The 26,212-nt window shown below is 61.9% G+C and overlaps 2 protein-coding genes across 5 annotated transcripts; one reads left to right on the top strand and one right to left on the bottom strand.

The window, feature by feature from the left end:
• The first annotated feature begins 313 nt into the window (after positions 1-313).
• LOC102461856 (zinc transporter ZIP1-like) lies at positions 314-5,653 on the top strand. The gene is made up of 3 exons (XM_075918392.2): positions 314-470; positions 4,416-4,546; positions 4,715-5,653. The coding sequence occupies exons 1-3, from the start codon at positions 374-376 to the stop codon at positions 5,369-5,371; spliced, it is 885 nt and encodes a 294-aa protein (XP_075774507.1). The 5' UTR covers positions 314-373; the 3' UTR covers positions 5,372-5,653.
• Positions 5,654-6,227: 574 nt separating this feature from the next.
• Positions 6,228-20,761, bottom strand: CATSPER2 (cation channel sperm associated 2). 4 transcript variants are annotated; one of them, XM_089782130.1, is made up of 13 exons: positions 19,415-20,761; positions 19,191-19,350; positions 18,999-19,049; positions 18,538-18,711; positions 17,971-18,039; positions 16,982-17,154; positions 16,300-16,455; positions 15,879-16,003; positions 15,320-15,498; positions 14,767-14,866; positions 7,720-7,823; positions 7,314-7,475; positions 6,228-6,876 (listed from the first exon to the last, which is right to left on the bottom strand). In XM_089782130.1, the coding sequence occupies exons 1-13, from the start codon at positions 19,424-19,426 to the stop codon at positions 6,845-6,847; spliced, it is 1,497 nt and encodes a 498-aa protein (XP_089638256.1). In that variant the 5' UTR covers positions 19,427-20,761; the 3' UTR covers positions 6,228-6,844. The 4 variants fall into 4 exon arrangements, with proteins under 4 accessions (XP_089638256.1, XP_089638257.1, XP_075774504.1 ...); XM_089782131.1 differs by having other exon boundaries at positions 7,720-7,820; XM_075918389.2 differs by lacking the exon at positions 18,999-19,049.
• Between the last annotated feature and the right edge of the window lie 5,451 nt (positions 20,762-26,212).

The following is a 26,212-nucleotide window of genomic DNA, read 5'->3' as shown; positions in this document are numbered from 1 at the left end:
GCCCGGGGAGCTGGGCCAAGTCACTGCCCAAAGGCCCCTTGTGCCTCACCCCCAGCTTCTGCCTGCTTGGGGGGCTGGAGCCCCAGAGCTCTGCCGCACCCCAGCCTGCAGCCCCCCGGGGGCCAGAGCTCCCCAGGAGCAGGCAAGGAGGCCAGCTGGGAGCCCGGGGCGGGGCCAGTACAGCCTGAGGCTCCGCCCCCTCCGCTCTTTACAGACCGTGTCGAACTCGAAGCCACCCCGCCCCGGGCCCTCCTGGGGTTTAAATAGGCGCGCAAGCCCCGCCCCTCCCCGCGGCTCTGGCCAATCCGTGGGCGGGGCGTGCCCCGCGGGAGCGGGTTTAAAGCTCGCGGGGGCGCGCGGCCCTCGTGGCGTCATGCGGTCCCTGCTGGCGGCCAAGCTGGGCTGCCTGCTCGGGCTGCTGCTGCTGCCGCTGCTCTGCGGGCTGCTCCCCGCGAGGCTGCGGGGCGCGGGTGGGTGGGGGCGACCGGGGGCTCGGGGGGGGTCTGGAGACCCGACCCTGCTCTGTGGGGGTGGGGGGGCCTGGAGACCCGACCCTGCTCTGTGGGGGGGGGGGGGGTCTGGAGACCCGACCCTGCTCTGTGGGGCCGGGGGGGGTGTCTGGAGACCCGACCCTGCTCTGTGGGGCCGGGGGGGGGGGGGGTGTCTGGAGACCCGACCCTGCTCTGTGGGGCCGGGGGGGGTGTCTGGAGACCCGGCCCTGCTCTGTGGGGCTGGGGGGGGGGGGTGTCTGGAGACCCGGCCCTGCTCTGTGGGGCGGGGGGGGGTGTCTGGAGACCCGGCCCTGCTCTGTGGGGCTGGGGGGGGGGTGTCTGGAGACCCGGCCCTGCTCTGTGGGGCTGGGGGGGGGGTGTCTGGAGACCCGACCCTGCTCTGTGGGGCCGGGGGGGGGTCTGGAGACCCGACCCTGCTCTGTGGGGCCGGGGGGGGTCTGGAGACCCGACCCTGCTCTGTGGGGCCGGGGGGGGTGTCTGGAGACCCGACCCTGCTCTGTGGGGCCGGGGGGGGGTGTCTGGAGACCCGACCCTGCTCTGTGGGGCCGGGGGGGGTGTCTGGAGACCCGACCCTGCTCTGTGGGGCCGGGGGGGGGGGGGGGGTGTCTGGAGACCCGACCCTGCTCTGTGGGGCCGGGGGGTGTCTGGAGACCCGACCCTGCTCTGTGGGGCCGGGGGTGTCTGAGACCAGACCTGCTCTGTGGGGGCGGGGGGGTGTCTGGAGACCCGACCCTGCTCTGTGGGGCCGGGGGTGTCTGGAGACCCGACCCTGCTCTGTGGGGCCGGGGGGGGGGTGTCTGGAGACCCGACCCTGCTCTGTGGGGGCGGGGGGGGGGTGTCTGGAGACCCGACCCTGCTCTGTGGGGCCGGGGGGTGTCTGGAGACCCGACCCTGCTCTGTGGGGCCGGGGGGGTGTCTGGAGACCCGACCCTGCTCTGTGGGGCCGGGGGGGGTCTGGAGACCCGACCCTGCTCTGTGGGGCCGGGGGGGGGGTCTGGAGACCCGGCCCTGCTCTGTGGGGCCGGGGGGGGGGTGTCTGGAGACCCGACCCTGCTCTGTGGGGCCGGGGGGGGGGGGGGGTCTGGAGACCCGACCCTGCTCTGTGGGGCCGGGGGGGGGGGGGGTCTGGAGACCCGACCCTGCTCTGTGGGGCCGGGGGGGTGTCTGGAGACCCGACCCTGCTCTGTGGGGCCGGGGGGGGTCTGGAGACCCGACCCTGCTCTGTGGGGCCGGGGGGGGGGTCTGGAGACCAGACCCTGCTCTGTGGGGCCGGGGGGGGGGGGTGTCTGGAGACCCGACCCTGCTCTGTGGGGCCGGGGGGGGAGGTGTCTGGAGACCCGACCCTGCTCTGTGGGGCCGGGGGGGGTGTCTGGAGACCCGACCCTGCTCTGTGGGGCCGGGGGGTGTCTGGAGACCCGACCCTGCTCTGTGGGGCCGGGGGGGGTGTCTGGAGACCCGGCCCTGCTCTGTGGGGCCGGGGGGGGTCTGGAGACCCGACCCTGCTCTGTGGGGCCGGGGGGGGGGGGGGGGGTCCTGGAGACCCGACCCTGCTCTGTGGGGCGGGGGGGGGGGGGTGTCTGGAGACCCGACCCTGCTCTGTGGGGCCGGGGGGGTGTCTGGAGACCCGACCCTGCTCTGTGGGGCCGGGGGGGGTGTCTGGAGACCCGGCCCTGCTCTGTGGGGGCGGGGGGGTGTTTGGAGACCAGACCCTGCTCTGTGGGGCCGGGGGTGTTTGGAGACCGACCCTGCTCTGTGGGGCCGGGGGGGGTCTGGAGACCCGACCCTGCTCTGTGGGGCCGGGGGGGGTCTGGAGACCCGACCCTGCTCTGTGGGGCGGGGGGTGTCTGGAGACCCGACCCTGCTCTGTGGGGGGGGGGGGTGTCTGGAGACCCGGCCCTGCTCTGTGGGGCCGGGGGGGGGGGTGTCTGGAGACCCGGCCCTGCTCTGTGGGGCCGGGGGGGTGTCTGGAGACCCGGCCCTGCTCTGTGGGGCCGGGGGGGGGTGTCTGGAGACCCGGCCCTGCTCTGTGGGGCCGGGGGGGGGGGTGTCTGGAGACCCGACCCTGCTCTGTGGGGCCGGGGGGGGGTGTCTGGAGACCCGACCCTGCTCTGTGGGGCCGGGGGGGGGGGGGTGTCTGGAGACCCGACCCTGCTCTGTGGGGCCGGGGGGGGGGTGTCTGGAGACCCGACCCTGCTCTGTGGGGCCGGGGGGGGGTCTGGAGACCCGACCCTGCTCTGTGGGGGGGGGGGGTCTGGAGACCTGACCCTGCTCTGTGGGGCCGGGGGTGTCTGGAGACCCGACCCTGCTCTGTGGGGCCGGGGGGGGTGTCTGGAGACCCGACCCTGCTCTGTGGGGCCGGGGGGGGGTGTCTGGAGACCCGGCCCTGCTCTGTGGGGCCGGGGGGGGGGGGGGCCTGGAGACCCGGCCCTGCTCTGTGGGGCCGGGGGGGGTGGGGTGCCTGGAGACCCGGCCCTGCTCTGTGGGGCCAGGGGGGTGGTCTGGAGACCCGACCCTGCTCTGTGGGGCCGGGGGGGGGGGGGGGTGTCTGGAGACCCGGCCCTGCTCTGTGGGGCCGGGGGGGGGGGGGGTGTCTGGAGACCCGGCCCTGCTCTGTGGGGGCGGGGGGGGCAGGTGTCTGGAGACCCGGCCCTGCTCTGTGGGGCCGGGGGGGGGGGGGGTGTCTGGAGACCAGACCCTGCTCTGTGGGGCCGGGGGGGGGGTGTCTGGAGACCCGACCCTGCTCTGTGGGGGCGGGGGGGGGGAGGTGTCTGGAGACCCGGCCCTGCTCTGTGGGGGGGGAGGTGGCTGGAGACCGGGCCCTGCTCTGTGGGGGCGGGGGGGAGGTGTCTGGAGACCCGGCCCTGCTCTGTGGGGGCGGGGGGGGAGGTGTCTGGAGACCCGGCCCTGCTCTGTGGGGGGGGGGGGGGGGTCTGGAGACCCGACCCTGCTCTGTGGGGAGGGGGGGGTGTCTGGAGACCCGGCCCTGCTCTGTGGGGGCGGGGGGCAGGTGTCTGGAGACCCGGCCCTGCTCTGTGGGGGCGGGGGGGGGGTGTCTGGAGACCAGACCCTGCTCTGTGGGGGCGGGGGGGAGGTGTCTGGAGACCCGACCCTGCTCTGTGGGGGCGGGGGGGGGGGTGTCTGGAGACCTGGCCCTGCTCTGTGGGGGGGGGAGGTGGCTGGAGACCCGGCCCTGCTCTGTGGGGGCGGGGGGGGAGGTGGCTGGAGACCCGGCCCTGCTCTGTGGGGCCGGGAGGGCGAGGGGGAGGTGGCTGGAGACCCGGCCCTGCTCTGTGGGGGCGGGGGGGAGGTGTCTGGAGACCCGGCCCTGCTCTGTGGGGAGGGGGGGTGTCTGGAGACCCGGCCCTGCTCTGGGGGGCCGGGAGGGGAGGTGTCTGGAGACCCGGCCCTGCTCTGTGGGGAGGGGGGGTGTCTGGAGACCCGGCTCTGCTCTGTGGGGAGGGGGGGTGTCTGGAGACCCGACCCTGCTCTGTGGGGAGGGGGGGTGGCTGGAGACCCGGCCCTGCTCTGTGGGGAGGGGGGGTGTCTGGAGACCCGGCCCTGCTCTGTGGGGAGGGGGGTGTCTGGAGACCCGACCCTGCTCTGTAGGGCTGGGGGAGGGGTGTCTGGAGACCCGGCCCTGCTCTGTGGGGGGGGGGGGGGTGTCTGGAGACCCGACCCTGCTCTGTGGGGAGGGGGGGTGTCTGGAGACCCGGCCCTGCTCTGTGGGGAGGGGGGGGTGTCTGGAGACCCGACCCTGCTCTGTGGGGCCGGGGGGGAGGGGTGTCTGGAGACAGGGCCCTGTGGGATAAGGGGTCTCCTGGCAGGGGCTGTTCTCCCAGAAGGGGGGTGCGGCGGGCGTCTCCTAGGGGTGCGGCGGTGCTGACTGTTCCCGTTCTGGAGCAGGGCCCCATGGACGGTGGCGCAGCTTTGTGGGTTGTGTGGCTGGAGGCATCTTCCTGGCTGCCTGCCTGCTGGACATCGTCCCGGACTCTCTGGCCGACATGCGGGAGGAGCTGCAGAGCCAGCAGATCACGGTAGGGACCCAGCAGCTCAGTCCCCCATAGGGCTGGGGTGGCTTCGCCCCGGGGCCAGGCTTGCTGTTCTTCTTGGCTCCCTGCTGCAGGGCCCCATGGGAGTCGCTGCTCTGCTGGCTGGGGGGCCGGAGCCATGTGCTTGGGCTAACATGCTCTCTGCTTCCCCAGGTGGATTTTCCCTTTCCCGAGTTTGTCCTGACTGTTGGCTTCCTGCTGGTTCTCGTAATCGAGCACGTGGTCCTGGACTGCAGCGAGCGGCAGGCGGGGGAGGCCACCCCTCTCCTCTCCTGTGCAGAGGGGCCCCCCCAGCCAGCAGACCCTGCAGAGTGGGTGGTGGAGACGGGGGCTCACCACTTCCCTGTGGCCTTCCAGGCCCACTCGTCCTTCCGCTCCTTTGTCCTGTTCCTGTCTCTGTCCGTGCACGCGCTGTTCGAGGGCCTGGCCGTGGGGCTGCAGGATGCGGAGTCCAAGGTGCTGCAGATCTGCATGGCCATCCTGGTGCACAAGAGCGTGATTGCTGGCAGCCTGTCGCTCCTGCTCCTCCAGAGCCGAGTCTCCGCCTGCTGCTTTGTGGCTCTGATTGGCACCTTTGCCCTCATGTCTCCCCTAGGCATGGCCGTGGGGATTGTGATGACCCAGAACCCAGGCCCCAGCAGCACCATGGCCCAGTGCCTGCTGGAAGGGATGGCGGCAGGGACCTTTGTCTATATCACCTTCCTTGAGATCCTGCCTCATGAGCTGAACTCCCCGACCTGCCGCCTGCCCAGAGTGCTTGCCATGCTGCTGGGCTTCTCAGCCATGGCTGCCTTGCGCTTCCTGGGCTGAGCCGCTGGGCTGGCCGGGGCGGCTGCTGGCAGCTGCAGGCTCTGCCCTGCTGTTGGCCTCTCCTGGACGGGAGGGTCTCGGCGGGCGCTGGCATTGCTGTCTCGTTCAGGAGCGTCCTGGCCCAGCAGGCCGGTGACGGTGGCGATGGCTGATCACGCTGGACCAGATGCAGCAGAGACGGGGGTTTCCCGAGCCATTTTACCCTTTTAAACGGCCGTGGAACGGATTTTATGAGTGGGAATTGTATGGCTTGGAATTAAAGGCTCTGCTCTTCCCAGGAAACTGCTGCCTCTGCTCCCTGCGGGGGAGGCTGGGGTTTTGGCAGGGATCTGGTGGCTGGCTGTGCGTCTCCATTGTGGCAGAGGCAGGGGACTGATCCTCGGAGATGCCCTTGTGTGCAGTGACTGGCAGGGCGGCGCAAAGGGAGACCGGCCTGAACCATGCCCTGCCCTGGCGCTGCAGTGCCCTCTGGCAGGCAGAGGAGAGACGCGTGGGCCGCTCGGCTGCGGAGCTGGGTGGCAGGGCCCTGTCCAGGCTGGAGGCACAGTGCCCCTAGCCAGAGAGGCTGCCCCCAGGCGGCCATTGGCAGTGCGGGGCAGGACCCCCAGGGGCTGTGGGGACTCCGCGCCCTGGGAGCTTGCTGAGACGAGCCTGGTCTGGCTGCAGAAGGCAATGGGCGGGTTCCCGTGAGCTGGGCCGGCTGCTGGCAGGTGTCATGGCTGCAGTGGGCAAGAACACGCCATCTGGAGGGGATTGGCTGGAGCCCAGCTCTCGAAGTGCTTCCCAGTAGCGCTCCACGGAACCGCGGGCTTCCCCGAGGTGGAAGTGAGGGGTCTGTGAGAACCGAGCCGCTCCTGGGGCGGGTAAGCTGGGCGAGCCAAGCAGTCACCCCGGGCTGCCACTTTCAAGGGGCTGCCAGCCGCCGCCGTCTTAGGGGCAGGCTGGTGGCTTTTTGGTTTTTGTATTTTTGCTTGACAGTCCGTCCCACCCCCCCCCTCAGTTTTTTGGTTGACCAGTTCTCCCCAGTGTTTTTAAAGGGCTCTGTGGCCAAATAAACTTGGGAAACTCTGCTCTAAAGAACCAGGCTGCACATCTCTGGCTGCAGCTGCTGGCCACTTCCTGCAGCGACTGAGGGACGTGCCGCCCCCAGGCTGGGTCTCGAGGTACTGGCTGGCCAGCCAAGCAGTTAGATCAGCACCCCAAGGGGGGCAGGGAGGGGAGCAGCCACGGCAGGGGAAGGCGGTGCAAGGCTGAAGCAGCTGTGATCACCCCAGGCTGCCAAGAGTGCAAGGGCCAATGCCTTCCTATTTAATCTCGCCCTGGTCTTCGGGCCCCCCAGAGCAGCGCTGGGAGCCTGGGGCTGGCTAGCTGGGCGGGGGGCATCCTGCAGCCCATTCTGTAGCTCTCTGCAGTGCTGGCTTCTCCCAGGAGAGAAGGGCTCGCTGGTGGCAGGGAGCCCCATGACCAGGCCCCCTACTTGTCCTCCAGGTTCAGCAGGGCCGTGACTAGGAGAGAAGGGGGGAGAGCTGGCTGCTGGTGGAGGAAGGGCTCTGGCCCCCACCGCAAGGAAGGGTGATCAGCTGGTAGCCGTGCAGTCCTGAGACGGGCAAGAGCCAGCCCTGCCCATCCTGAGACTGGCTGCAGCAGCCACTGTGCAGCGAGCGCTTCTGGGAGGGTGCAGGGCCGTGGGCACCGGTGGGGCGGTGCCCTGAGGTGGCTGCCCCTGGAGCAGTGGCGTCCATTCTTGGCAGCTGGTTCTGTCTGAGGCTGTCCCGCCCTGGCTGGTCGCACTGAGCAGCCCTGCCCTGAGCCAGTGGGAGGGGGCCTGGCTCGCTGTGTGGGGGCCAGGTGCTGAGCGGCCGGGACTAAATGCTAGGAGGGGAGGGGGACGGTGGCTGCTGCTGGCCTTGCCGGTCTGTGCGCGCCCAGGAACCCCTCTCACCTGCATAATGCTGCAGCCTCTTGCGCTCCTCCAGGTTGTGCTGCAGCTGCTCCAGCAGCTCCAAGTAGCGGAAGAGGGAGTCGCTGGGCCACACCACCTGCCCTTCCTCGTCCACCTCCACCAGGCTCTGCAGGTTCTGATGGATGTACGTCTCCCAGTCCACTGGCAGAGGCAAGGGCCGCAGCTTCAGGTCTGGCAAAGGCCCCCCGGGCCCCGGGGCCCTCCCATCCGGTGGGGTGAGATTCCTGCCCTGCTGGGGGGAGGGCGCGCCCCTTCCTTTGGGTTCCTGCCACTGGCTTGCTGCAGTTGGGCCTGGCCTGGTGCTCCCAGGAGGGGGACCCCGGGTTAGCTCATCCTGGCTGTTCAGGGACGCTCCCCCTGCCCTGGGCAGAGCACGTGCACTCACAGTCCTTCATGCTCTGCTTTGTCACCACCTTGTACTCCGACTGCTGCGCCCGAGGGGCTGCCTCTGCGCCTGGACCCGGCTCCTCTCTCCCCTCCTGGGACCTGCTGCAGAGAGGCACCCAACAGCTTGCTGGAGAGAAACAGTGCTGGTTCCAAACCCTGCTCTAGCTGGGGCCCAGGCCAGCTGCAGCCAAGGGGCCAGCTCGCCCATGGCCAGGACTTACCAGCTTGCCCGGTTAGGGCTGGGAAATCCACTTAGAAGGTGAATCGGTTCAACCAAATGTGTAACTGGCCCCTGCCGCAGTGAACTGCTCCAGCCAGGCTGGGAAGGGCCCGGGGGGGGCTGCTCCGGCCAGGCTGGGAAGGGCCCCACGGTGCCACGGTGGGGGAGGGGCTGCTCTGGCCAGGCTGGGAAGGGCCCCCGGGGGGAGGGAGGGGAGCTGCTCTGGCCAGGCTGGGAAGGGCCCAGGTGCCACGGGGGGGAGGGGCTGCTCTGGCCAGGCTGGGAAGGGCCCCCGGGGGGAGGGAGGGGAGCTGCTCTGGCCAGGCTGGGAAGGGCCCAGGTGCCACGGGGGGGAGGGGCTGCTCTGGCCAGGCTGGGAAGGGCCCCCGGGGGGAGGGAGGGGAGCTGCTCTGGCCAGGCTGGGAAGGGCCCAGGTGCCACGGGGGGGAGGGGCTGCTCTGGCCAGGCTGGGAAGGGCCCCCGGGGGGAGGGAGGGGAGCTGCTCTGGCCAGGCTGGGAAGGGCCCCCGGGGGGAAGGAGGGGAGCTGCTCTGGCCAGGCTGGGAAGGGCCCACGGTGCCATGGGGGGGGAGGGGCTGCTCTGGCCAGGCTGGGAAGGGCCCCCGGGGGGAGGGAGGGGAGCTGCTCTGGCCAGGCTGGGAAGGGCCCACGGTGCCATGGGGGGGGAGGGGCTGCTCTGGCTAGGCTGGGAAGGGCCCCCGGGGGGAAGGAGGGGAGCTGCTCTGGCCAGGCTGGGAAGGGCCCGGGGGGGGGGGCTGCTCCGGCCAGGCTGGGAAGGGCCCATGGTGCCACGGGGGGGGAGGGGCTGCTCTGGCCAGGCTGGGAAGGGCCCCCGGGGGGAAGGAGGGGAGCTGCTCTGGCCAGGCTGGGAAGGGCCCACGGTGCCATGGGGGGGGAGGGGCTGCTCTGGCTAGGCTGAAGCCCCCCTCCCAGTAATCATGCAGGTGAGGGGCTGCTTATTGGGTAAGCAGTTAACCCTTTACATCTCTTGGTAGCAGCCTTTAACTCCCTGCGGGGGGCGGGGGGCAGCTCCTTGCTCTGCCACTTGAGACCATGGCAGTGGGGGGATCTAGGGGAGGGGAGGCACCAGGACTCAGGATCAGAGCAGGGGAGCTCTTACCCAGCAGCAGCCAGCGCCGGTGCTGACGGACAGAGCCCCCCCGCCCCCGGTGTGGGTGTGTCTATCGCTCTGCTCCCAGCTAGAGTTCCTTGTAAGCTCAGAGCCCCCCGCCGGGGCGTGTCCCTCCTGGTGGGCACCTGCACATGCTTCGGTGACTAGAAGGGCCATTGGTCTCAGCACCTGCCAGGGCTGGTGGTACCATGTGGCCCCTGCAAAGCGTGTGGAACGGCCTAGACGTGTGTGAAAGCGTGCTGGCTCAGCGCTGTGACTGGCCTCTGCAGGGCAACGCGGTCGTTTCTCTCGCCCTTGGGCAGTTGGAAAATGCCCAACCTGCCCTGGCTAGAGCCCTTATCCCCGGGGGAGCTTTTGTAAAATGCCCATGACAGGCTGCGCCTCCTGTGCCGTAGTGAGTGCTGCTCCCGTCACTGCTGTATGGCGTGTGCACCTCAGTCTCCCCCCAGCTCTCTGCATGAGGGGGAGAGGGGCCAGGCAGGACTCACTGTGGAAGTGGCTCTCACCTCCTGGGGACCAGGTGACACAAGCGTTGGGTCAGAGGAGGACAATGCTAGAGGCGGGGCTGCCTGGGGCCAGAGTGACCAGTTGCTGGGAGGGTGTTAGTCTTGGCTGGGCTAGGTTGAGTGGTGTTAGAAGACCAAGGAAGGGGGGTTCAGGGCCTGTGAGCCCCCCTTGAGGAATACGGCTGACTGCTCTTAGGGCCCGTGGTAGCACAGGCCATGCTGTGTCTCTGAGATGCAATAAAACTTCCTACTCTGCCGGCCGGCTGAGTGTCACATTTGGCTGTGGATGCGGGTGCAGGGTTGGGGGCTGGAACTTTCTGATCCAAAACATTTGTGATCTGGCAGGACCAAGGATCTTCCAGGAGGAGAGTGTCTTGGGGCTATGCCCGGGGAAGGGGTGTGCACAGCTGGGCTGCACGGTGGGGGGGGGGGGGAGAAGCTGGGAAGCTCAGCATGCAGGGGTGCTTGGGAGCTGGTGCATGGTTCAGCTGGGCTGTGGGGGGGGAAGCAGCTCCAGAGCTGGCACATGGTCAGCTGGACGGCTGGAGCTGGGAGCCCCAGGGAGCTGGCAGCAGAAGGGCTGGAAATTACCTCCCCTGGGCCAGAAAAAATCCCTCAGCTGGAACCAGACAGGTCCCAAGGGTGCCAGAGCCAGGAGGCCCAACCTGTAGCTAGGTGTCCTGTTACTGGTGGTCCATGGCCACATGAGGGTCGTGCACACTGGTCCTGGGGCTGCTTCAACATCTTCATTAATGAGCTGGGGTGGGGATGGGTTTGGGGCTGACACTGAGCTGGGGGGGGCTAGATACGCTTGGGGGCAGGGATTGGGCCCAGAGTGACCGGGAGAGATTAGAGGATTGGGCCACAAGAAATCTGATGAGGTTCAACAAGGACAAGTGCAGAGTCCTGCCCTTGGGATGGAAGAATCCCAGGCATTGGTACAGGCTGGGGACAGACTGGCTGAGCAGCAGTTGAGCAGGAAAGGAGCTGGGGATTCCGGTGGATGAGAAGCTGGAGCTGAGTCACAGGGCGCCCTGGTAGCCAAGACGGCTAATGGCACATTAAGGTGCAATAGGCGGAGCATTGCCAGGCCGTCCAGAACAGTGATTATTCCCCTTTAGTCAGCTCTGGTGAGGCCACATCTGGAGTATTGGTCTGGTTCTGGGATCCCCACTCTAGGAAGGATGTGGACGCACTGGTGAGGGTCCAGTGGAGGGCAACCAAAATGAGGGGGCTGGGTCACTTGGCCTACGAGGAGAGGCGGAGGGACTTGGGTCTGTTTAGTCTGCAGAAGCGAAGAGCGAGGGGGGATTTGAGAGCAGCCTTCAACTTCCTGAAGGGAGGTTCCAAGGAGGATGGAGAGAGGCTGTTCTCAGTGGGGGCAGATGGCAGAACAAGGAGCAGTGGGCTCAAGTTACAGCAGGGGAGGTCCAGGTTGGATATTAGGAAAAACTATTTCCCTAGGGCTACGTCTACACTGGCATGACTTTCTGGAAATGCATTTAACAGAAAAGTTTTCCGTTAAAAGCATTTTTGGAAAAGTGCGTCTAGATTAGCCACAGACGCTTTTCTGCAAAAAAGCCCAGATCGCCATTTTCACAATCGGGGCTTTTTTGCGGAAAACAAATCTCTGCTGTCTACACTGGCCCTTTTACGCAAAAGCTTTTCGGAAAAAGACTTTTGCCCGAACGGGAGCAGCATAGTATTTCCTCAAAAGCACTGACAATCTTACTTGAGATCGTCAGTGCTTTTGCGGAAATTCAAGCGGCCAGTGTAGACAGCTGGCAAGTTTTTCCGGAAAAAGTGGCCAGTCTAGACACAGCCTAGGCGGGTGGGGAAGCGCTGGGCTGGGTTCCCTAGGGCGGGGGTGGAATCTCCATCCCTAGCCGTGTTTTAGTCCCAGCTTGACCAAGCCCTGGCTGGGTTGGTTGAGTTGGGCTGGTTCTGCTTTGGGCAGGGAGCTAGACTCAGTGACTCCTGAGGTCTCTGCCAGCCCTGGGCATCTATGGCGTGTATTGAGAGTTATAGGCGTGTGCGGCAGTCACATTGAGCCAGGGCCTGCGGGCTGGTCGCCAGGTCTGCCCCTGGACAAAGGAATGTGTGAGAGTCCCTGGGCTTCAGGCTACAGCAGTGAGTGTCCATTTGTACAGAGTAGGAACACAACTGTTGAGCTGCCCTGTGGGGGAAGGAAGAGCACAGAGCTTCCTCATCCCCTGCCTCACGGCCCCACCCCCTCCTGTCCCTGAGGGAGGGCCTTGGGAATGCCCTGTGCTAAGACGGGACCTGGGATCAGCTGGCCAAATGTGGCGTCCCCACAAGAGGAGCATTTCAAGTGAGGGCTGTTCCGGGAGCCAGGTTTGCAGAACACCTAGAGCCCTCCCCTGTCTGCATGAGGCTCTGAGTTTGTGAGACAGGGTGTGAAATCCCGTTGTATCAGTTACCACTTAAAGGGGTTGGCGAGGGCTGCTCCGGTCCGGTAAAGGTGATGCTTCCTGGTTAACCTGTTATCCAGACACATCCCGGCTACGTCTAGACTGGCATGATTTTCTGAAAATGCTTTTAACGGCAAAGTTTCCCATTAAAAGCATTTGCGGAAAAGAGCATCTAGATTGGCATGGACGCTTTTCCACAAAAGCACTTTTTGCAGAAAAGCGTCCATGCCAATCTAGACACGGTTTTGTGCAAAAAAAGCCCCGATCTCCATTTTCGCCATCGGGGCTTTTTTGCGCAAAACAATCTGAGCTGTCGACACTGCCCTTTTACGCAAAAGCTTTGCGCAAACGTACTTTTGCCCGAACGGGAGCAGCGTAGCATTTCCGCAAGGAGCACTGATTTCAGACAGGAGGAAGTCAGTGTTCTTGTGGAAATTCACGCAGCCACTGTAGACAGCTGGCAAGTTTTTCTGCAAAAGCAGTTGCTTTTGCGGGAAAACTTGCCAGTCTAGACACAGCCCCCTAGTCTGGGGTGCAGGCTCTGGGATGGAGTTTGGGGCAGGAGGGAAAGGCAATATGGGGGGAGGAGTGGAGTGGATGGGGGAGTTTAGGGCTGGAGGGAAAGGGGATGTGAGGGAAGGGGATGGGTGGAGGGAAAGGGGAGGGGCGGGGCACAGTGCTCTGGCAGCAAGGGGAGCCAAGGGTTCTCCATGTGCGGCTGCCTGCTGGCCCCGGGCACTTGGGCTGTGTCTACACTGGCCACTTATTCTGGAAAATCAGCTGTTTTTCCAGAATAACTTGCCAGCTGTCTACACTGGCCCCTTGAATTTCCGGAAAAGCACTGACGATCTACTGTAAGAAATCAGCCACTTTTCTGGAAATACTATGCTGCTCCCGTTCGGGCAAAAGTCCTTTTTCCAGAAACCTGTTCCGGAAAAGGGCCAGTAGACACAGCACAGTAGTGTTTTCTGCAAAAAGCCCCAATCACGAAAATGCCGATCGGGGCTTTTTTGCGGAAAAGCGCGTCTAGATTGGCCACGGACACTTTTCTGGAAAGTGCTTTTGCGGAAAAACATCCTGCCAATGTAGACGCGCTTTTTCCGGAAATACTTATAACGGAAAACTGTTCCATTTGAAGCATTTCCAGAAAAGAGTGCCAGTGTAGACGTAGTCTTGGCGCAGGTGCAGGGCTGCAGGGACGTGCTGGCGCCCAGCAGAGCAGGCGGGTAGGAAGGTGCTCGAGCCCCGCTGTGCTGTTGGGGGTGGCTGGCCAGGGCGGACCTGGCCCCAAACTGTGCTGGAGCAGGGCCCCCGAGCCAGGAATATTCCTGGTGCCTGAGCCCATAACTTGCTGCCCCGGCTGTGTTTGAAATCTGTGCCGGGCCAGGGAGAAGGGGGGCAGCTCCGGTCTCCTAACAAGGGCAGCTCCGTCTGCACGCAGGGGTGGCCAGCACACGGCGTAGGAAGTGGCTTTGGAAACCAAGCCACTGAGGACAGAGCCAGTCTCTGGCGTGGCACTGGAGGGCCAGGAGCAGAGCCGGGCCCTCCAGCCAGGCGGGGAGCTCAGGCTGTCTAGACTACAAAGAGAAGGCAGGGAAAGACACAAATTGTGGCGTGCGGCATGCGCACCCTTTCCCGCTTGTCTTTCGGAAGAGCCTTTCCCCAATGTGGCCTGTTTACAGAGTCACATTTTGGAAAAATCTCCTTGCAAGACGCTGAGGATTGCAGAGGGCGAAAACACGCCCGCTTTTTCGGAAACTGTTGTGAAAACGCGGCCGGGTCCTTGGGCCGGCAGAGGTTCCGGGATACCTCTGTTACCCCCCAAAGCTCTGCCATGTAGACACAGCCTGGTGCACGTGGCAGACTTCGCTAGGCAAAGATCTTTTCCCCAGGAAGCCGAGAGGAGCCCACACCTTTCCTGGCTGCCATGCTCAGTGGCTAGGCAGAGAGCAGCTGCCACAAAGCCTGCAGCTGGCTGGCTGAAATTTGAGACGTGGGGTTGCGTGTGGCGAACCTTTCCGGTGCATGGCCCCCCCAGGACCCCTCAGACTCGGCCCAGAGACTGGGAGCAGGAAGCGGCTGTGGCTGTGGAGTGGAGGGTGTGTTGTCGCAGCACCTCGTGGGAAGCTGTTGTGTGTCCTGAGGCACAACCAAGCGCTCTTGTGGGGGAGTGGGCTGGCCGGAGGGAGCACGGGGTGTGGGTGGGTTTGCACTGGGGGTGGCTGGCAGGCCGCTGGGCACTCAAGCCGTGACCTGCCGGCTTGCTGCTGACTGTGCCTGGGCTGGCGGGGAGTTCTAGTGGCACAGGCAAGCTGCGTCTCCTGGGCTACATCTACACTGGCCCTTCTCCGGAAGGGGCATGCTAATTTTGAACTTGGGAATAGGGAAATCCGCGGGGGATTTAAATATCCCCTGCAGGATTTAAATAAACATGGCCGCCGCTTTTTTCCGGCTTGGGGAAAAGCCGGAAAAAAGCGTCTAGACTGGCGCGATCCTCCGGAATAAAGCCCTTTTCCGGAGGATCTCTTATTCCTACTTAATCCCCTGCGGATTTCCCTATTCCCAAGTTCAAAATTAGCATTCCCCTTCCGAAGAAGGGGCCAGTGTAGACGTGGCGCTGGGCGCTGGGCTCAGGGGCAGGTGCGGGTGGCACAGGCCCAGGCAGACTGCATGGCCTGTGGTCCCTGGCTGCCAGGGGCGTTCCCAAGCAGGGCCGGGCATCTGCCCTCACTCACCTATCTCGAATCTGCATTTTGAATAAATCCGCTTTCTTCTGGGTCTCTATCTTCTTCACCTCCTCCGCCAGGTCGCTCCGGATGGTCTGGAAATTCGTCACTGACAAACCAAGAGCCTGGTGAAGCCCCAAGGGGCCCTGGGGCTTGTGGGGGGCGGCTCCCCCGGAGTGCTGCCCTTCTGTGGGCCATGGCTGCATAGAACACTGGGCTTTGTGCCCGTTGTGCTGTGCCCAGGGCCGTGCCTGGGCTTATTTTCAAAGCAGGGCTTGTCCCTGCAGGGCTAGCCCGTGGTACCCTCTGTTAGCAGGGGCTCTCCTGGGAGCATCACGGTGCTGGGGGCGCTGAGCCCTTGGCATCAGCCAGCTGGAACAGGTGACCAAATGACACCCCCAGTGCCTCTGGGCCCTGACCTGGGGCAACCCCGGAAGCGCTCGCTCAGTGCCTGCAGGGCCAAGGGCAAGGCAGGGCCCAGCTTTTGCTGTGCAGGGGAGCCAGCCGGGCAGCCACGAGCCCCAGGGGGCCCTGCAGCCGGGGTGGAGCACTGGGCCCTTACCCGTGATTGCCACAAAGATGTTCCTGAACATGAAGGACCCAACCAGCAGCCAGAGGATGATGTAGAGGCTGCTGATGACCTTGCTCATCTCGGGGATCTTCCAGGTGTCCTGCAGCAGGGCGTACCAGTGATCCATGGTGAAGAGGATGAACAGGGTCACCAGCGTGTTGGGGAAGTCCCTGCCGGCAGAGAGAGGGGGTGGAGGTGCTGCTTTGAGGCCTGCAGGGGCCACCTGCAGGTGGTGCGCAGGCCTGCATGCAGCAAAGAGGGGCCAGCAGCAGGCAGGTGTGGCCTGCGCCTTGTGTTCCTGCCTTACGACTTCCCTCAGTGCCTCCCCCAGCCGTTCGAGGGGAAGCCAGGCAAGGCCAGAAATCCCTGGGGCAGGAGGTGCTGTCTAGCACATGGCCCAGCACTGGGCAGCTTCTAGGCCTCCAGCACCCATGAGTACCTAGCTGTAGAGCATCAGAGTATCCCCCAGCCTGGGGCACCCGCCTCCCACCGCCCCGGGGCGGAGCAGGCGCAGCATGGGGACAGGGCCGTGGCTGCTGGGGCGAGGTACCGGAAGTACATGCTGTACTCCAGGTCTGTGCGGTCGGAGCGGCTGTAGCTCTCGAAGAAGAAGATGCCGGACACGGCGAACACGTAGAAGAAAAACAGGAAGAGCAGCAGGATGAAGATCATGGCCTGTGCCAGGGAGAAGCAGAGAGGAGGCTGGGGGCTGGATTAGACCCCGCAGTAAGGACAATATTCAGCAACTGAGGGCTGGGCGAGGAGAGACGGGCCGGGTGCAGCCAGGGGCTGGGGGGTTTAAATTCACCTCGGTGTCTGAGCGGCAGGGGCTGGGCTCTGTAACGGGCTGGTGGCATGTGCCCAGGGCCAGGCTGAGTGCTGGGAGAGTAACCTAGAGGGGGAGGGTGACGCACATGCAGCCCTCCCCCCGCCCTGCACCTGTCAAAGCCCCCCCCTCGCCGGCCTCCTACCTTCAAGGTCTTGGCTATTGCCAGGATAATCACCCGGACTTGGTGGAACTTGGAGAAGAGCTTCAAGGTGCGGAGGACGCGGAAGGCCCTGATGATCCGCATGGCGGCTATGCTGTTGGTTATGCCAGCCAGGCCCAGGAACTCGGGGATCACGGACTGTGAGCCAAGGGAACAGGGCAGCCAGAGGCCTGTGCTCAGGCCATGCTTCCTGTCTCCCCCCCCCCCCCCCGGGCCTCAGACTACCCCCCAGCCACGCATTGCAGCCTTCTACCTGGAGGAGTGAGCCAGGCCGGTGGCAGCAGCCACCCGATGCTAGAAAGCATGAGTCAGCCCCTCCAGAATCATGCTTCAGTGTCACCCCAGGGGGCTGCTCCCTGAGTTCTGAGGCTGCCGGGGTCATGTCCCCCAGAGTGGACAGAGATGCCCCTTGGACATGCCTTTGTGTATTAGCAGCATACGCTGCATTTTGCCATTGGGACTCCTGGAGCTGGGAGCAGAAGGGACAGCAGGGAGGCCGGGACATGGGCGAGGGCAGATGGGCGTGTCACAAAAGCCCTGGCAGCTCAGAGGCAGCCAGGCACCAAACTACGCGAGCGCTAGTGAGCAGGAGTGGACAAAGCCGCAGTCTCTGCAGAAGCCCCCAGCTGTGCCCACGCACCCGGCCCCCGCGCACTCCTCTCACCACTACAGTGACGCTGAAGTCAAAGACATTCCAGCTGCTTTTCCAGAAGTCCCTGAAACTGACGATCCAATTCAGCAAAATCTCGATGATAAAAATGAGGAGGATGACCCAGACGGTCACCTCTAAGGAGAGCTTCAGGCTCACTAGTCGGGCATCCAGCTTGTCCATCACCTCTGGGAAGCACAAGAGACAGCTGCTGGAGGGGGAGGGGGAGGGGGAGGGAAGTGGTACGTGGGGGTGTGCCGCGGATGGTTCTGCGTGGCCCGTCCCAGAGGGGCCTGCCCTGCTCAGAGGCAGGCTGGACCCAGAGTCAGGGCTAGGTGTCTTGCCCCGGGAACTCCCCGCATTTGTGGGCTGTGGCCTGTGGGGCCGTGCTCTGGCCACATGTGCTCCTAAGGTGCTAGTGGCGGTGGGCGCCTGCGTGGCAACATTTAGCAAAGCCACGTCCTCTGGCCCTGGCTGTGGCTCCTTGCTCGTGGAGACTCCTGGGGCAATGATCTCCCGCAGCCCGTCTCAATCATGCCCAGCTCAGACTGTGGCCTCCCTGGAGCAGGCGCAGGCCTCTGCCGGTGCTGCAGACGGAAGAGCCGGGGCAGTGTGGGAAACCGGGCTGGGAAAGGCGGAAAGAGCTGGGCCCAGCCAGACTTTGGGCAGGGGGATGAGCCTTTGGGAGGAACAGGGGCCCAGCAGCCCAGAGGCTGGTGGTCTGCTCTGAGCTCTCCCGTCTGGCTTGCCATGGCCAGGCAGCAGTGTCGGAGAGCAGTTGCCATGGGATGGCTGGTTGGTGGCCTATCTGATGGGCAGGTGCCTGCACCACATGGTTCTCTCCTGGGCAGCCCCCTTGCTCCAGTCATGGCCCGGCCTCCGGGGACAGGCTGCAGAGGCCTGCGCCCACAAGTGCTCTGTGTGCTCAGGCACGGAAGGGGCCAGCCCCCGAGGGTCAGGCTGGCACTACGGGCACACGCATGGAGGCCCTGTCTCCCTCTCACCACTTTTGACCATAAGAACCAGCATGTTGAGGAAGATGAGGCAGATGATGAAGCCTTTGAAGAAGGTGTCTGGGGTGTCTTGCTAAGAACTACGCCGGAAGCGGGGGGTCATTCCGGCAGGCGCTGGGGCTGGGGCCTGAGTTCCCAGAGCAGCCCTGGAGCTGAAGTAACAACCCCCAAAGGCGCAGGGCATCCCGTACCGCTCAAGCATCCTCAGAAATGTTCCCGACCCGGCAGAGGCGCTCGTGAGCTGTGTGCCCCGTCGGAGGGAAGGTGTGTGGAGAAACCACCAGCCACCTGTCGCTGGGGGCCTGAGAGGACCCAGTCCCTGCCCTTCACCACTGACCCCTGCCCCCGCCCCTCTGGGCAACAGCAGCTCGTGCTCCACCCACTCCATCGGCCGGCGGGAAGCACTGGCCGCTGGAACCGCAGCGCGCGCAGATGGAAAAGGGGTCTCCCACCTAGAGCAGCCCCTGCCAGCGAGCGCTCCGGGGCTTTGTCTAGTCCCAAGCACTGGGCTTCCCGCACGGCCCGCGCAGCAGGCCCGATGGCAGCGGCCAAGGATACTGTGCAGGACCCAGGAGGCCCACATGGCCAAGGGGGGCCAGCGGCTGCAGCGCACACGGATGCGATTGCGGAGGCGTTTCTCAGGGGTGATGACGCTGTTCCTCACTGGGGTGATGTTGAAACGAACCAGCTGGTGATGGTCTGTGAGCATCAGCTTCCTCTGCTTCCTGGGATCTACAGGGAACAGTGACAGACTCCTCCCTGGGGCTCCCCGGAGGTCCTGCAGGGTGGGGACCAGTCCCCGGCAGGACAGCAAGAGTGCGTTTCGTCTCAGTAAGCGGGGGAATGGCTGGCCCGTCTGCACTGCAGTGGGCAACCCCTGGGGGAGTGCCGCAGGGGCAGAAAAACAGGCATTTAGGCCCAGGTCCTCAAAGGTGTTTAAGCCCCTCACATGCCTCCATTTCCATTTGTCCTGAGGCTTCCCCCCCAGCTGCGGAGAGGGAGTCGGGAGAGCAGCTCACCCCAAGCCCAGGTGGCGGAAAGCGGATCAGCCCGGCACCTCCACACTCTAGCTGTGGAGTCAAAGCTCGGTTAATGGCAGCACCTGGCTCTGGGGCAGAGGTGGCCCCGCAGCGTGGGCGCGCCTGGCAGGGAGGGGGCTCACCCCAGCTCCTCCTGGCAGCCCCCTCACAAGGCCCTGCTGCTGCTCTCACCGAGGAAATCCTGGATGTTGTGCCGGGGGATGGCGTGGCTCAGCCCCTGAAGGTGGTCGATCAAGTAGAAGGTGTAGATCAGTTTGGAGCGAATGGCGTCAGCTCGGGGAAGCAGCAGAAATGGGGAGCCGTCTTTGCTTTGGGCAGCATCCTCTGGGCTCTGCAGAGAGAGGGAGCAGCAGCGTGGAGTGGCGGGGAGAGGGAGACCCCAGGAGAGCTCTTACCGGGGGGTTCATGAGTCCAGCGTGGCTCTCTGCCTTGTTCCCGGCGCGCCCAGAAGGTTCTTAGCTGTAACATCACAGAACTCTGCAGTGACCTCACAGCCTGCGCTCAAGGAGGGGCCGCTGCAGGCAGAAGCAGTCGGGATGGCTAAGGTCAGCGTTCCCTTTGAACCCTGCTTGGTTTGTCACTCTCCTCTATTTAAAGTGTCACGGCTGCTGGCCAATCAGTGTGTGACACCAGTAGCTCCTGAGATTCACAAGTTAAAACATGATACCGCAGAGCACCAGGCATCAGCGCCTCCGGTCAGAACACAGGAAACGTGAGGGATGAGGACAGTAACCAAGTAATGGTTAACCATTACCTGGGAGCAGCCCCCTGCCTGTGGGTCGGACCGCTGCGGGCGGAGGGCTGCCGGCTCCATCACCAGCCTTGCACGGAGTGGGGAGCCATGGGAGGGGGAGCTATGGGCTTGCGGGCTGGGAGTCAGCAGCCTCGCAGGGGAAGAGGAAGTGGGGGAAAGACGCACCCTGGAAGAGGAAAGGCTGGATTGGAGTCCGACTGCTGGGCCCTAGCCTGCAAGCCCGCACAGGCTGGGAGCCAGCTGCTCAGCATGGGCAGAAGTAGCCAGGCTGGAGCAGCCCTTGCCCATGGTGCAGGGGCCTGTGACGTAGTGGGGGTACTTGCTGGGCTGTGGTGACCTCTGCTGTCTGGAGCAAGATCCAGCAGGGAAAACCTCATTATGCAAAGGTACCATACCGGTTGAACCAGCCTACCCCCCATGGGGAGAAACAAAGGGAGGTGGATGCTGCCCTGGCTGGGGGCAGGGCTTGGAGAGGGGGAGTTAGTTCCTGTCTGGAAAGCAGGGGAGAAGGAGCTGGGGAGGGGGCTGGGACTCCCCTATCTCAAGGGGGCACTGAGGCCTCTTAGCCCCAGTTCCTGTAACCAGATTACATCTGTGCTATGCTGTATCCTGGAGGAGCAATAAACCACCCTCAATTCCACTGACTGGTGGAGTCTGTTTGTGCTATTTCGGGGTGCAGGAGACGGGGGACCCACTGGTGTCGACAAGGCGCGGTAGAAGCAAGAGCCCTGGAGCCAGGCATGCTGGAGACAGAGTGAAGCAGTTCCTGGGAATCGTGGGGCGCTGCAGCACTAGACTGGTGAGTCTGCACCGAGGGGACCAGCGGGCCAATGGCCTACGCCCGACTCTTGAAGGCAGAGCTGGTGGAGCTGTGCGGAGAGAGGGGCTTGCCTGTGCGGAAAGCAACCAAGGCCCAGCTGATTGCCCAGCTGGAAGAGAATGACCAGCCACAGGGCCAGGATCTTGTCCCCAGGGGAAGCAGCCAGACCCCCCCGAGAGTGTGTCAGGCTCAGAGAGGGGGAGGAGCGCTGGAACCCACTGGAGAGATGAGACAGCGTCTCCCAGGAGGCCTGCAAGCCGTAGCCCATCTAGGGCAGGAGCTAGCCCAGCGGAGCTGTGGCGGCTGGAGATCCAGCTGCGGATGAAGGAATTGGAAGTAGAGGACCGAGAGAGGGACCGGCAGGACCGAGAGAGGCAGCAAAAGCATGAGCTGGCCATGGCAGAGCGGAGAACCGGCAGGGCACCGGCTGTGCCAAGAGTGGATGGGCCCCAGGGTCCCGGGACTGCCAGACACTTGGAGAGGCTCGTGGTGGCCCAGTTGAAGGACATGGGCGACATAGACGGGTTCCTCAGCTCCTTTGAGAGGGCCTGTGGACTGCAACGGGTCCCCCCAGCTGACTGGCTGCAGGAGCTCATCCCCGCACTGAACCAGGAGGCGGCCGGAGTGCTCAGTCAGCTGGAGGACCTACAGCCAGGGGATTACAACCGAGTCAAGGAGGCCCTGCTGCACAAGTTCGGGCTGACCCCCGAGACGTACAGGAAGAGGTTCCGGGGGGTGCAGAAGGAGCCACGGGAGACCTATGTGGATCTGGCCTCCCGCCTGTCGCAATACGGCCGCAAGTGGGTGTCTGGAGTCGGAGCCCAGACCCCAGAGGAGCTGCTCAAGCTGGTCCTGATGGAGCAGTTCTATGAAGCATGCCCGCCCAAACTGAGGCTGTGGCTCAAGGACCGGAGACCAGAGAACCGCCAGGAGGCCGGGAGGCTGGCAGATGAGTTCACAGAGAGCAGATCCAGGCTTTCATTGGGATGGCGGGATACTACCGGAGGTTTGTGCCCAACTTCAGCTCCATCGCTGCCCCGATCACAGAGCTGTGCAGGAAGGGGGGGCCCGACAGGGTGGTCTGGACGGAGCAGTGCCAGAGGGCTCTCTGTGCACTGAAGGAAGCCCTAGCCAAGACCCCAGTGTTGGTAAACCCGGACTTTGAGAAGCCCTTTATCGTGTTTACCAACGCCTCGGACACTGGGCTGGGGGCGGTGCTGATGCAGGCGGACGAGAAAGGGGAACGTCACCCCATCGTGTACCTGAGCAGGAAGCTGCTGCCCCGGGAGCAGAGCTACGCGACCGTAGAGAGGGAATGCCTGGCCATGGTGTGGGCCCTGCAAAAGCTGCAGCCGTACCTGTTTGGCCGGTGTTTCACGGTGTACACCGACCACTGCCCCCTGACCTGGCTGCACCAGATGAAAGGGACCAACGCCAAGCTGCTGTGGTGGAGCCTGCTCCTGCAGGACTACGACATGGAAGTGATCCACGTCAAGGGGAGCGCCAACATCATCGCCGACGCGCTATCCCGTGGGGGGGCCCGAACTTCCCTAGGTCACGAGTGGAGTGACCCTGCTCAGTTCGCTCTCGGAGGGGGGAGAACTGTGACGTAGTGGGGGTACTTGCTGGGCTGTGGTGACCCCTGCAGTCTGGAGCAAGACCCATCAGGGAAAACCTTATTATGCAAAGGTACCATACCGGTTGAACCATCCTACCCCCTATGGGGAGAAACAAAGGGAGGTGGAATGCTGCCCTGGCTGGGGGCAGGGCTGGGAGAGGTAGAGTTAGTTCCTGTCTGGAAAGCAGGGGAGAAGGAGCTGGGGAGGGGGCTGGGACTCCCCTATCTCAAGGGGGCACTGAGGCCTCTTAGCCCCAGTTCCTGTAACCAGATTACATCTGTGCTGTGCTGTATCCTGGAGGAGCAATAAACCACCCTCAATTCCACTGGCTGGTGGAGTCTGTTTGTGCCATTTCGGGGTGCAGGAGACGGGGGACCCCCAACGCGCCGTCACAGGGCTGCTTCAGCCTGGCCATGGCAGATGGGGCGTTCCAGCAGGCTGGAAATGCCCCCCCACCTGCCCACATTGAATCTGTTAATTAACCCGGGTTTTACATCCCAGTAAGTATCCTTCGAGCACGCTCTGACATGCCCAAGCAGCATTTGCCTTATGTTCCTATCTTATCTGTACATTAATCACTGGTCTGTCTGTGTGTGTCTCCGTGCATGTCTGTATGTGGTGACATCAACATTTGCCAACATGTACCGATGGCAAAAATCGAACCCTATGCAGGAATATTGACTGTGTATCTGTGCTTCCTCTGGGCACCAGCCACCAGACACGATGTTTTCCATCCTGATTGGAGCGGGCAGTTTGCCAGGGCTAGCTCCCGGTGGGTCGCCACTGCATTTACCTGCGCCTCTGTGGGTATCAGCTCCCGCAGACCACGATTCCCAGCCAATGGGAGCAGCAGAAAGCAGTGCAGACTGGGACATGGCTTCCCGCTGCTCCCATTGGCTGGGAATCATAGAATCATAGAATAATAGGACTGGAAGGGACCTCGAGAGGTCATCGAGTCCAGCCCCCCGCCCTCAAGGCAGGACCAAGCTCCGTCTACACCATCCCTGACAGATGTCTATCTAACCTGTTCTTAAATATCTCCAGAGAGGGAGATTCCACCACCTCCCTTGGCAATTTATTCCAATATTTGACCACCCTGACAGTTAGGAATTTTTTCCTAATGTCCAATCTAAACCTCCCCTGCTGCACTTTAAGCCCATTACTCCTTGTCCTGTCCTCAGAAACCAAGAGGAACAAATTTTCTCCTTCCTCCTTGTGACACCCTTTTAGATATTTGAAAACCGCTATCATGTCCCCCCTTAATCTTCTTTTTTCCAAACTAAACAAGCCCAGTTCATGAAGCCTGGCTTCATAGGTCATGTTCTCTAGACCTTTAATCATTCTTGTCGCTCTTCTCTGTACCCTTTCCAATTTCTCCACATCTTTCTTGAAATGTGGCACCCAGAACTGGACACAGTACTCCAGCTGAGGCCTAACTAGTGCAGAGTAGAGCGGCAGAATGACTTCACGAGTTTTGCTTACAACACACCTGTTGATACAACCTAGAATCATATTTGCTTTTTTTGCAACAGCATCACACTGTTGACTCATATTCAACTTGTGGTCCACTATGACCCCTAGATCCCTTTCCGCCATGCTCCTTCCTAGACAGTCGCTTCCCATCTTGTATGTATGGAACTGATTGTTCCTTCCTAAGTGGAGCACTTTGCATTTCTCTTTATTAAACCTCATCCTGTTTACCTCTGACCATTTCTCTAACTTGCTAAGGTCATTTTGAATTATGTCCCTATCCTCCAAAGAAGTTGCAACCCCACCCAGTTTGGTATCATCTGCAAACTTAATAAGCATACTCTCTATCCCAATATCTACATCATTGATGAAGATATTGAACAGTACGGGTCCCAAAACAGACCCTTGAGGAACTCCACTTGTTATCCCTTTCCAGCAGGATTTAGAACCGTTAACAACAACTCTCTGACTACGGTTATCCAGCCAATTATGCACCCACCTTGTCGTGGCCCTATCTAAGTTATATTTGCCTAGTTTATCAATAAGAATATCATGCGAGACCGTATCAAATGCCTTACTAAAGTCTAGGTATATGACATCCACCGCTTCTCCCTTATCCACAAGGCTCGTTATCTTATCAAAGAAAGCTATCAGATTAGTTTGGCATGACTTGTTCTTCACAAACCCATGCTGGCTATTCCCTATCACTTTATTACCTTCCAAGTGTTTGCATATGATTTCCTTAATTACCTGCTCCATTATCTTCCCTGGGACAGACGTTAAACTGACCGGTCTGTAGTTTCCTGGGTTGTTCTTATTCCCCTTTTTATAGATGGGCACAATATTTGCCCTTTTCCAGTCTTCTGGAATCTCCCCTGTCTGCCATGATTTTTCAAAGATCATAGCTAAAGGCTCAGATATCTCCTCTATCAGCTCCTTGAGTATCCTGGGATGCATTTCATCAGGACCTGGTGACTTGCTGACATCTAACTTTCCTAAGTGATTTTTAACTTGTTCTTTGTGTATCCTATCTTCTAAACTTACCCTCTCTCTGCTTGTATTCACTACATTAGGCACACCTCCAGACTTCTCGGTGAAGACCGAAACAAAGAAGTCATTGAGCATCTCCGCCATTTCCAAGTTCCCTGTTACTGCTTCTCCCTCCTCACTGAGCAGTGGGCCTACCCTGTCCTTGGTCTTCCTCTTGCTTTTAATGTATTTATAAAAGGTCTTCTTGTTTCCCTTTATGCCTGTAGCTAGTTTGATCTCATTTTGTGCCTTTGCCTTTCTAATCTTGCCCCTGCATTCCCGTGTTGCTTGCCTATATTCATCCTTTGTTAGTTGTCCTACTTTCCATTTTTTATATGACTCCTTTTTTATTTTGAGATCATGCAAGATCTCCTTGTTAAGCCAAGCTGGTCTTTTGCCATATTTTCTATCTTTCCTACACAGCGGAATTGTTTGCTTTTGGGCCCTTAACAACGTCCCTTTGAAATACTTCCAACTCTCCTCAGTTGTTTTTCCCTTCAGTCTTGCTTCCCATGGGACCTTACCTACAAGTTCTCTGAGCTTATCAAAATCTGCCTTCCTGAAATCCATTACCTCAATTGTGCTGGTCTCCCTTCTACCTTTCCTTAAGATCATGAACTCTATTATTTCGTGATCACTGTCCCCTATACTGTCTTCCACTTTCAAGTTCTCAACTAGTTCCTCCGTATTTGTTAAAACCAAATCCAGAACAGCTTCTCCTCTGGTAGCTTTTTCAACCTTCTGAAACAGAAAGTTGTCTCCAATGCAGTCCAGAAACTTATTGGATAGCCTGTGCCTCGCTGTGTTAGTTTCCCAACATATGTCTGGATAGTTGAAGTCCCCCATCACTACCAAATCTTGGGCTTTGGATAGTTTTGTTAATTGTTTAAAAAAGGCCTCATCCACCTCTTCCACCTGGCTAGGTGGCCTGTAGTAGACTCCTAGCATGATATCACCCTCGTTTTTTACCCCTTTTAGCTTAACCCAGGGACTCTCTACACAGCTATCTCCTACGTTCATCTCCACTTCAGTCCAAGTGTGTACATTTTTAATATACAAGGCAACCCCTCCTCCCTTTTTTCCCTGTCTGTCCTTCCTGAGCAAGCCGTACCCTTCCATACCAACATTCCAATCGTGCGTCCCATCCCACCAGGTTTCTGTAATACCAATGATATCATAGTTGTATTTATTGGTTAGCAATTCCAGTTCTTCCTGCTTATTACCCATACTTCTCGCATTTGTATATAGGCATCTAAGATACTGATTTGATCTTGCTTCCCTGTTGTGCCCTGACCCTCCTTTCTCCTTGCCATTATAGGCCGTAGTCCCCCCCATTTCCAACCCATCTCCCAGTCCCGCACATTCAGCACTTACCTGTGGGCTTTGCTCACCTGCCCCCGTCGAACCTAGTTTAAAGCCCTCCTCACAAGGTTAGCCAGTCTGTGTCCAAACAAGGCCTTCCCGCTCCTGGAAAGGTGAACTCCATCTCCGCCAAGCAGTC

This window comes from Pelodiscus sinensis, chromosome 14, assembly GCF_052426305.1.
Source record: "Pelodiscus sinensis isolate ZL-2025 chromosome 14, ASM5242630v1, whole genome shotgun sequence".
NCBI lineage: Eukaryota > Metazoa > Chordata > Testudines > Trionychidae > Pelodiscus > Pelodiscus sinensis.
Note: the sequence above shows the minus strand (reverse complement) of the source record. Positions and strands in the feature narration are given on the sequence as shown.

Coding starts and splice junctions, on each gene's coding strand:
- LOC102461856 (XM_075918392.2), top strand. CDS start 374: ATGCGGTCCCTGCTGGCGGCCAAGCTGGGCTGCCTGCTCGGGCTGCTG. Junction 471..4,415: donor CGCGAGGCTGCGGGGCGCGG/GTGGGTGGGGGC, acceptor GTTCTGGAGCAG/GGCCCCATGGACGGTGGCGC. Junction 4,547..4,714: donor TGCAGAGCCAGCAGATCACG/GTAGGGACCCAG, acceptor CTGCTTCCCCAG/GTGGATTTTCCCTTTCCCGA.
- CATSPER2 (XM_089782130.1), bottom strand. Junction 18,712..18,998: donor TTCCGCCACCTGGGCTTGGG/GTGAGCTGCTCT, acceptor TGTTCCCTGTAG/ATCCCAGGAAGCAGAGGAAG. Junction 14,867..15,319: donor CATCTTTGTGGCAATCACGG/GTAAGGGCCCAG, acceptor TTGGTTTGTCAG/TGACGAATTTCCAGACCATC.